We start from the raw sequence: 11,075 nt of genomic DNA on the forward strand, positions 1-11,075 counted from the left end.
AATAGCCACTTGTAGTGCTTCTCACATGCTTCACCGCGTTAGTGCTCAAAGTGCCTGCGGCGGCTGCGGGAGCAGATAATGTGGGACAAAAAAAACAAAAAAAAAACACCACCAGTAACAGTAAACAAATACATCAGCTGTAAACCGAACATCCTACATTATTATTTATTTTTGGTTTTGGCACTTCTTTTAATCTCTTGTTGATCAATCTCTTTATCGATGTGATTCAAGTTTTAAACTTCCATCGTAATTGCCCGTTGCGACATCTTTTAGTCACTGAATCTGTCAACAAACGGAGATATTCAGTTTCCACTCATGAAACACAGTTTGCTTGATAAACGAGAAACTATAAAAAAAAAAAAAAAAAAAATTTAAAAAAAGGTAAAGAATTGTTGGCGATTTATTGTTTTGCTAAATCCAGCAATTGTATTTTTACAAGACTACAAACTGATAAGAACTGAAAATATCAATTTTAAATGAATTAATATGCTATTACGGTTTAAGCCTAATCATAGTTGAATCACACATCGACACCCTTAGAGGAAGAAGAAGAGGAGACAGTTTGTCGGCTGTGGCGTTAAATATCCAAAATCAGGATGTTTAATCGGAAGTCACGGACCACAAAATGAGCCTCTTGCTGCCTGATTTTTTTTTTAAATTTAAAAAAAAAAAAACATGATCGCGCTGCATTTATGTACAATGACATCAGTCAGTGTTACTAACTACAAATACGCTTGTCTTTAGGTTTCGGGTTAATTTGTCTGCGGGTTAGTCGACTGTTACCGGTGAAAAGATCCACCTCAGCAGCGCTCGGGAGTTAAAACTGTCATCAGGTGGTCGACTTCTCTTCCAGCGTCCAAACCCAATGACTTTTTCCACGAGCAGTGATTTACCGCTCGCGTAGAACGCGTTGTTGTTGTTGTTTTGGCTCAACAGCGTTTTTCATTTAGTTTTCTATCTTGTCCGGAGCCACATTTATGAGGCGGTTGTGGATTTTAAAATGAAAAAGGACGCGGCGAGGATTCGTCTCGTCCCGCTGTGGATGAACGCGGCCTCGTGGAACCGCTTAACCCCGCAAAAAAAACAAATATCTGCTCGACCCGCCGATGGAATAAGCACGCGATTGGACGGAGAGTTTCAGCGCCACGCGAAAAGCCGCTTGTGGCCGAGCAGGAAAACAAAACAGAATTTGATGTGATGTTGTTGTTGTTGTTGTTTTTGGCGTCTTTAATTTGCATCCCAGATATGAAGAGCGGTGTCATTATCGGCCTTTTGAAAAGCTGATACCAGTCCAAGTGGAGTCTCAACAACCCCCCCCCCCTCCCTCCCCCCCACCCCCCTCCAAGGTTTCACATACCGAGGTAAACAGCCCCGGCGCTCTGATGCAAACTGACAAAGCGTGCGGCCGAGTGCAAACACCCAGGGAGGCGAGCTGCATAGCTGAACGGTGAGTCAGACGGCGACGCGGGGGAACGTTCATTCAGAGCGTATAAATTCCTCGGGCGGAGTTACGAGGCTTGGAAAAATGAACGTCCGTGCCCGCTCAAGGTCCAAACGGTAAAAAAAAACAATCGCATGTACGCAAAAAGCCCCCCCCCCCCCCCCGCTGCCCTCTCGCCGCCGCCGTCGTCCGGAAAGGCTGAAACTGACAAGGCCTCCGAATTTAAAAAAAAAAGAGGAATTTATCATAAACTTTGAATAAAAAGACAACCTGCCTCAGCCTTTTCTGCACATTACCCTCCTCGTACCCGACGACAGCGTGTTATCTGGCAGATAACATTCCTTTCACCCGACGTCACGCGTTCGATGCGCCGCCGCGAGGTTGGACGGTTGAGATCGCACCTGGGAGAATTTATAAGCGCTTTATAGGCGCGTTTTCTTTTTCTTTTTCTTTTCCCCAGGAAACATCCTCAGATTTGACTTTTTATCCTTGTTTTGTCCCATTTTTTTTTTTTTTAGTTTTTTGTCATTTTAGTCCTTTAACTTTGCAATCGTGAATTAAAAAGGAGCTCCTTTTCTTTCTGTCTTTTCTTTTTCTTTTTTTTTTATAGCGCAGAGCAGATATTTTGTTCTGAAGATTTTTTTTTTTTTTTTTTTTTTTTTTTAATGGGCAAAAAGCGGGTCTTCATAAAAGAAATCCCGCAGGTAAATTAGATATTAGCGGTCGCACTTCCTCCAAATGCTGAGTTTAAAAGACAAAACACGCACGCAGAGCCGCCGGTGTTCGGAACGAGGTTAGCGGTCCGTCTTCATTCCTGAAACGCCGGACTCTTAATGGACGGGTGTTCACATGACCGCAGCGAGCGGATTTCAAAACCGTCTCGTCCCTTGAATTTCTTTTACGTTTCCTCACACATTTTTTTTGTGTTGTTTTTTTCCTTCTCCCTCCCGCGGGAGAGGTCGATCTCTAACTTGAATCTAAAGCGAACGGCTTAAGAGATCAGCTGACGTGTCATCTGGGAAGTCATTAAACCGCGAACGATGATCCCCGAAGAACCAAAAAAACACATGCGGTGACGGTGAAGTCCCGACATTCCTGTGTGCTTTCCCTCCACCTGTTATGACTAATAACCGGTCGAACACGTTTGCCTCGTCAACAGCGCTCATTGTTCCACTAAGTACAGTTTGACGGCAGGAAATATTTCAGCAATCTGAACCATCTGTACTTCCCGTTCTTGCCCGGCCAGAGAAGTCACCGGAAATGCCAACGAATGTTTGCGACTGTGACCGAGCGACAGGTCGACCGGCCGATCAGAGCGTAGTGTCATCGCTCCGGGTGCTTCGCTCGTTTAAAAGCAGTAAAGTAACTGAACGGAAAGTTACTTCGTGATGAGACAGAAAGAAGGCTGCAGCTATAATAAAAATTAAACAAAATTCTTGAGAAATCTCTTAATCTGATTAATGAATTCCTGAAATTCTCACTGGTTTTATTTCGATCCGCCGTGAAGTTTGAGGGCGAAGGAAAAAGAGGTCATTTTGGTGGTTTATACCCCAAAAATTTCAGGACGGCCCTGTAATGTTCTTGAGCATCTATAATTCATAAACGAAGAAACGCTGTGCCTTCCAGGGATTTCACTGATGGTGCTAAGAGATGCTGCACCACAACACGAGCAGGTGCAGCAACAGGTTTCACTGAGATTTGTGGGAAAAAAAACAAAAACATAATAGTCTGTAATTCACAATAAGGGAGCAAGATGTCATTTCAATTAGATAAATTAACTTTTTTTTTTTTTTTTTTTGGTGGAAAAACCTGATCAGAAACACATCATAGATGGATAGATACTTCGTTCGTCTCCTGCTCACGCAATCAAACAAAATGAGCGACAGCGCTTTAGAGGGAAAAACACAATAAAACCAAAATGACTTAAAAAGCAAAGTCGTATGAATGGATGAAATAATAATACAACTTTTTTTTTTTTTTTTTTTTAAAAAAGGTCCTAATAACAGTCCTGAAAAACGCTCACCTGCAGCTAAAGAAGAAAGACTGCGATATGGAGTTATGGGGGGGGAGGAGTAGGGGGTTAAAGGTTACGAATAGGAATCAGAGCAGACGTAATGTGAACGAATCTATTTCACTGCATGAACAAGAACTTAATGCTGCTTGGTGAGCTGCTGCGGATGAGTAAAGGTTCGGTTATGTATTAAAAACAGCGATGCGGCGGCAGCAGCCTCTGTTCACATCCCAGTTAACAGTTTGCAGGGCCTCACGCTGCACTTTGACCCGGTGCACCTTGGCAGGCAGTGAAAGGGATTTCAGATGAATCGGGCCTTTGGTTGGCGAGTCTGCTCGGTCCTTCACGTCGTGTGTTTCAGGAATGTGTGCGTGTGTGTTGTTTTGTTCGGGACTTTGTTTGCGAAGGTTTTTTTTCCCCCCCTTCCCTCCCCTGCGCCTTTCGAGAAGTCTGAAGTGCAAAGCGACCGGAGGGGCTTCGCTCAGAGGAGCGAGTCTACAATCCACCTGCCATCTTTTAGACTGGAACTACACCAACGACCGTGTGTGTGTGTGTGCGTGTGTGTGTGTGTGTGTGTGTGTGTGTGTGTGTGTGTGTGTGTGTGTGTGTGTGTGTGCGCGTGTGCGTGTGCGTGGTCGCCCCCAACAGCCCAAATAACCGGAAGGCTGCAACCAAATCTTGGACTGTATTGAACAAGACGTGTTTGTTTGCAGGATAAACTCCACATTTATTTGCCAGTCAGTCAAACTCAAAATTCTTGTCTAAAACTTATGTAAAATTTCATTAAATTTGGTCGCTTCACGCTCTTCATAAGACCACATTTCCCACAAACCCCCGTCGGTTTAGTTTGTGTTTTTTTTTTCCTCCCCCAGTCTACCTGCATGTCTGATGATGAGGAGAGGTTGAAGGGTCTTGGTGGTGACTGTAAATGAGGAGTTATTGTTGTTGACAAAAGAGCGTTTCCTTTACGTAATGCCTTCAGCCGAGCTTCTGTTGAGTGACTTTATTGCAGAGGAATCATGGGAATTTTCCCGCAAATATTGGATGAACCCCTCTGAGCCCCACAACCTGCCGGAGGGTTTGAAAAATAAAATTGTAAATAGGTTTCTTTATCATGTGCACAAATCTAGGCAATTACATTACATAAATAAATAAAACCACAAAAAAACAAAAACAGTTTTCCCAAAGTTATTAACCCCCTTAAAAAAATTGGTGCAGGGATAAATCTTTTTTTTTTTTTTTTTCAAAAAGTAAAAGTAAAGTCAGTAAAGAACATGTCCAAGTCCATTTCCTATGAAAGCGCTACTGTTGATAATAATGCCATTTAACTATTGTCTGTGTGTCGTGTTAGCTGGACGACATCATCGACCACAAGTTAAAACGCATTTAAAAAATGCTGCAGGCAAATTCAGCCTAACGCAATAAGAAAAGAATCTGTGTTTTGTTTTTTTTCCCTCTCTCACAATAAACCATCAAACGGGAGAGAAGGAAAAAAAAAAAACTGTAAGATTTAAGAATTCCAGACATAAGCCATTAAAGGGATTTGGTGTCAAAGTCCGAGGGGTCTTAAGTAACCGGTAAAGATGAAAAACGAGTCCCCATGAAAATCTGCCCTCCCCTCTGCACCGTGTTGTTCTGTACAAGCGGGGCTGTGTCATGCTCGGCACGTTAAGCCTATTACACTGATGGATTTCTGTAAGAGAGGAAAGAGGAAAGAAAAAAAGAAAAAAAAAAAAGGTAACTCACATCTCCAGACCTGATTTCTAATTACAGGAATGTAAATGAGCAGGATGGGAGCAACGGAGTGAAGAAAGGAAATAACTCAAATCAAAATGAAGCCTTCTGCTTTCTAAAAATGTTTTTAAAAAAAAATGCGTTACACTTCCTTCCTAGTGACCGAGATATCGCCTTTTCCCACAAAATATACAACGCGCCGCCCGACCAACCGGGAAGGTATTTAAATGACAGATATTCTGCCAGCTCAAACTCTCTCAGGGCGCAGCGCTTTTAAGCGAAAGCATCCGAACAGCAAAAAAACAAAAATAATTTCCTTAAATTGGGTCCTTGAAGTAAAAATTAAAGAATGATTGAAAGCTCCGGACGAGCTAAGTGGACTTTCGGCAGATCGTTTTCCTTCTCCACCTCAAAAGTACCGGGGAAAGTCGAGAGAGAAAGCATGAAAAATGTAGAAAATTGATGACTGGGATGTTGAAACTTCCAGGCAGCGATTGACTTCCATTCAGGAGTCAGGTCGCCATTGGCTGCCATCATTTGTTTGCGATGAGGTTGAACTGTCCAGGTATTGACTTCCATTCATTTGACCGTGGTGTGTGTGTGACACTTCAGGGCAGCCATTGGTTTCCTTTCCAGGCATTCTGCAGACTTAACTCCAATAACTACTTTAAGACAAAAAAAAAAGGTTTTTTTTTTCCCAAGAATTTGGACCAAAACAACAAAATGTTGACATCCCATTGCACATGCAGGTTTCTATTTCACTATGGTGTCCGAGTCACCTTGTACCATTACGAACACTTGACTGTTATATTTTGGCACACGTTACTTCATGTATGTACATTTTGTTCTATTTTTATGTGCTCGTTTTTTTTGTTTTTTACTGACGACCTTTTGGTCGCGCACTTTGGAGGCGCTGATTTATTCCTTCTCCGTCTTCTTTTGACGCGATCTCGACTGCTAACTGGGATTTACGGACCGGCAGCCGATCACAAAGGAGCGACTTGACTTGCAACATCAACACGGGACAACATCTCCGGTAGGTTCAAAATAATGCACCGCTCAGGGCGCGCAGTGAAAAATGAGGCGAGTAAAGATGTAAACGGCACACAAATTCGCTCGAAATTGAGAATATTATGCCTGATGTCAGTAAAAACAAATGCTGCAACACATTTTTTATTATTATTATTATTATTATTATTATTTGTCATATTATGTTGTAAATAACCTGACATGAATTCAAGTCGTTGCACCGATATGCACACGCCATATTCGATATGTGGTTTGACTGTGGATGGACAATCTGCCAAAAGGTCAAAAAAAGGTCAACAAACACCTGTCTCCCCACGTGTCCTACCTGTCTCTGGGGTCGATCCAGCTGGTGCACTGGTTGACGTGGTCGATGTAGTAAACTTTGCCATCAAAGTCTGTGGCTTCCTCCCAACCTTCAGGTAGTGGCAACTCCTTCCTTGGCATGTCAGGCGAGTCTCCATGTAATTAACTCCTCTCTACTCAAAATCATAACGAAGGGAAACCATCGCTTTTCTCTGTCATCATCATCATCAGCAGCAGCAGCAGCAGCAGCAGGAGCAGCAGGAGCAGCAGGAGGAGCAGCAGGAGCAGCACCAGCAACCAAAAAGCAGAAGTTATTCCTAAAATTCCCGGTCGGGCGCGTTTTGGATTAGGCCATAATAGTAATCCATAATAATCCACAGATTAGCGATGAATCAAACCTCAAAGTGGGAGGGCAGGAGGAGGAGGAGGAGGAAGGAGGTGGGGGCGGGGGGTGGGGGGTGGAGGGGGTGGGGGTGTAAAAAGAAACTACCTCAGAGGATAAAGTAGCTCCAGCAGGCTGCACTTGCGCACCGATTCATCTCTCCGTGAGCGTCACGCCATCCGTGATATCGACACAGCAGGTGGTCAAACTAAACGTGCACGTGCAATTTTGACGTGTTTTTCCAGCATGTTTTGCAACTTTCCTTCCCCCCCCCCTCCCAAAAAAATTAAAAATAAAAACTTTGAGGCGGGCTGGTGACAACTTTCTGAGGTGAAACTACGGTTATCCACAGTCCACGGATCCGATGCTGCTGCTGGTGGTGCTGGTGGTGCTGGTGCTGGTGGTGGTGGTCCTCTTCCTCGCGTCCTCGTCCACAAACCTCCCAAATAAATCTGAAACGAAGACTTCAATGTGTCCGTGTGTAAAAAAATAAATAAATAAATTAAAAAAAGGAAGCTCTAAAACCCCCCAGACTCGGCTCGACTCTTCTCCTTTCGCCTACAGGCCACCATGTTTAGCAGCGGTAACCGATGCTAGCCGCCGGCCGCGGGGGTTGGTGGGAGGAGAGGGTTGGAGGAGGTGGTGGTGGTGGTGGAGGGGAGGGAGGTGGACGAACACCGTGAAACGCCGAAGGGAAGAAAGTAACGAGCGAATCCGTGAACATCCGGTAAATCCGCGACTAAACTTCTCCCGTTGGCTTCTTCGATTCTCCGTTCAAACGCGGACCGGAGAGGAGAAGCGGCGGCGGCGGCGGCAAAGTCTCTCGGTCCCGGTGACTTCTGTCGACCGCTTGTCAAGTCACGTACGATTAATAACGGTCGCCGACACCGCTTCCGGTTTCAAAATAAAACAGTTGTTGACAAATTCGGCCGACAAAATAAGACTTCCGGTCAAACGCGAATTCACGACGAGCCTTTTCGTAAACTGTGACATATGAACAAGAACATTCAGTGCATCTAACTGAGAGACTCTTATCAAACATATTTGATTTTTTTTTAAATATCTGTATAGCCTGTGTGATTTTGATCGAATTGAAAGTCATTAAACGGGTTTCAAAATGTAATGAACTTGCTTTTTTTTTTTTATTTATTTAATTGACCTATTATGAGAAACGTCGTGTTGAATGATTTCTTCTATGATATGATATGATCTTTTTAACAAAGACAATCATCACAAATGTATCTTCTGATTAATTGTTCAATCAATTAGCTGTTTGCTCTAAAATAAGGAACTAAAAAACACATCAGAGTGATTTTTTTTTTTTTTTTTTCCCCTGTGATGTAAAAGCCAGACCTTTCAGGTTTTCAAATCTAAAATCCATCAAATATTTGACATTTTGCTTGGGAAATGCCTTAAAATGATTAGGCTGCAAAAAGTTGCAGATTTATTTTCTCAGTTGTCTACCCAATAAATCAACTCATCGCTGCAGCTATACTGTTAAATATAATGCTTTGTACATATTTAAATGATGTAAAAAAAAATATATATATATATTTTTTTATAGATAGTTGTTTTCTATGATTTAAAAAAAAGGAATCAAATAAAATCTTAGAAGTGACATGTTATGTATATTAATGGTTAGAATTGTGTTTGGCTCTTTTAATTGGCTGTAGTTACTCTGCCTATTGATGACAATAATAAAATAAAGTCACAGTTTTGTAGCCTACTTGTGCTTAGTCATTCATCTTTTATTGGTTATTTTTTATTGTTATTGTAACCTTTATTTTGTGATAAGTGGGGAGTTTTGAAAGTTTTACTGTTCTGGTTTCTATTTAATTCACTTTGTTTGATTTCTCATAAACAATCGGTAGTGCTTTCCAGTTTTGTATTCACTGGCTCGTAAACAAATTTGTAAAACCGCAGCCCCCTCTGGAGGTCAAAGTCCTGAACTGCTGAATGGACTCTCTTTCTTTTTTTTACTGATTTCAGGTCAGTTTTACAGAATTTATTCTCACTTGCCACCGGTTGGGTTTTGTTGAAACTTGGAGGGGTGAGTCCCAACAGATCTATGTTTATTTTCCTTATAAATAAATGCCAACAAAGTAAATATGTATTTCTTCGAGTGCTTGAAGTGGTTGAAATAAAAAAAAATAAAAAAACAGTGCTCTCCGTATTGATTTGTGGTCGTGTGTATAGGCAAATGAATAATTAGGGGCAACTGATAACATTTTTACAATTTCCCTTTTAAGACAACATTTTGTGGAGTTTTGCTGAGCTGTGAAGCCAGAGGAACTGTGCAACACTTGAGTCTAGATGGAGCACCTGATCTCAGTCTGCATAAATCATCATGTTTCCGTCATCACATAAGACTGTGCGGTCAACAACACCCTGAATTGGACCCATATTTTATCTCAAACAAATACACACACCTTTTGTGTTTCTGCTCATATTCATACATTCTTGTGTCTGTGACGTCTGGGCGATGTGCATACCTCTGATGCGTTCAAGTCCTGTCGGAAATTCGTGATCACATCGCCTGAGCCCTAAAAGTGGGAGAGTGAGCAGACACAGACCTAGAAACATGATGACATAACAGATTTAATAGATCAGGGCATGTTATTAGTTACTACAAAATACTGAATCGTTGATAGCCATAGATTAGGCTCTTTTTTTTTGGAGAATATTGCACGCTGCTGTCATTTATTTTCTACAATAAAACATCTATGATGCTTCACTCTTTTCTTATTCAACTTTACTAGGAGCCTGAATTCTGCACCGAGAAGTCAACAGCAGTATTTGTATTTAAATAAAGTTCTGCTTGCATCATTTAATAAAACTGGAACCTTCCTGTGTCACATTAATGTCTAAATCTCCGAATGCCAGTTAAACTGGCGATTGGAGTTGGGGGAGAAGAACAAGAACTAATTAGGTTTTTCTGACGTCACCGAGTGACAGCTTGCACTGCTTCTCCCTCATTATCTCTTTAGAGGCTTCACTTTTTGTGCAACATGCCGTGGAAGATGCTGTCTCTGCTCAATGTAGTACTTTTACAGCAACAGTCAAAGCCCTCTGGAGAGACTGGGAGGACTGGAGTGTCAGGGGATCCCATGCTGCTCAGTGAGCCAATCCACCGACGCCTCAGGAGAGTTACACTGAGATCTGAGGAAAATAGGAGAATTTAAAACAGTCTTTTAAAGGCATAAGACAATGAGAAAACATCGTGTCTATCTAAGAATTATTTTGTCTATTAATCATTTTGGTAAAGTACCATTTTTTTTGTATGTATTTTACCTTACTTCCATTAGGAAATTATACTTTTACTCACCAACACAAATATTTGTATAACAAAACTTTCCTCCGTAAGATTCTTTCCATGAAGTTCTTAAACCAAACATTGTGCATTTTTGTAGATTATAGTATATAGTAAAAAAAAAAGACTGTAAAAATTGACTTTGCTGGTAGTAGTTGAATGTTTTAATTGCAAATTTCATTGCATCAAAAACATCCATGACTGTTGTAAAAAGGACAATAATAACAACGTGCTATTACTTGATTTCTCGATTGATCTTTTTGTTGAAGGTCAGATTTTAGGGACATTAGGTTTTCAATCATTTTACTATAAACTATTTCATACAATCACTTTGCATAACAAGACTGCATACAAAAATAATCCGCTTAAATTTACCATAAAATATTGTGCAGTTTTGTAGATTATAGCCTACTAAGTAGGGGGCATTAACAACCAAAACTTAAGTACATTTTGCTGCAGTTGAAGATTTCATTAAAAATGTCATTTAATTAGCTAGCAATCTGCAGAATATATATATATATATATATATATACACAGATTTTATTAACAAAATTCTAGATAATTAAAATGCACTTTTAGTGAATCTGCTGATTATTTTATTGATTACAATACATAGATTTTATGAATTGTCTGAGTACATTTTCCACATCAAGGTGATTCAGTTTTTCTAAAACCTAAAAAACGTGAAAAATTAAATAAAAAATAAAAAATAAAAAAAAAAAGGCAAAGAAAACGTCAAATTATTCCATTTTAGTGGAAAGGACCAGACAAATGTTTTACTTCAGCTTAAAAAAAATTACTGAAACGATTAATCGGTTCTCAAAAGAATTGCTCGTTTAATCGAATCGCTGTATCTTGACCGTTT

The 11,075-nt window shown here is 40.9% G+C and overlaps 1 protein-coding gene across 1 annotated transcript in view; it reads right to left on the reverse strand.

The window, feature by feature from the left end:
• Nucleotides 1-7,742, reverse strand: part of wwc1 (WW and C2 domain containing 1) — a 40,555-nt gene extending 32,813 nt beyond the window's left edge. Inside the window, 2 exon segments of the mRNA XM_069145281.1 lie at nt 6,541-6,691; nt 7,009-7,742. Of these exon segments, the coding sequence (XP_069001382.1) occupies nt 6,541-6,659 (119 nt within the window). The 5' untranslated portion in view covers nt 6,660-6,691; nt 7,009-7,742.
• Nucleotides 7,743-11,075: the final 3,333 nt, after the last annotated feature.

This window comes from Embiotoca jacksoni, unplaced genomic scaffold (assembly GCF_022577435.1).
Source record: "Embiotoca jacksoni isolate LCO1_2020_lvr unplaced genomic scaffold, fEmbJac1.0.p SCAF_120, whole genome shotgun sequence".
Lineage (NCBI taxonomy): Eukaryota > Metazoa > Chordata > Actinopteri > Embiotocidae > Embiotoca > Embiotoca jacksoni.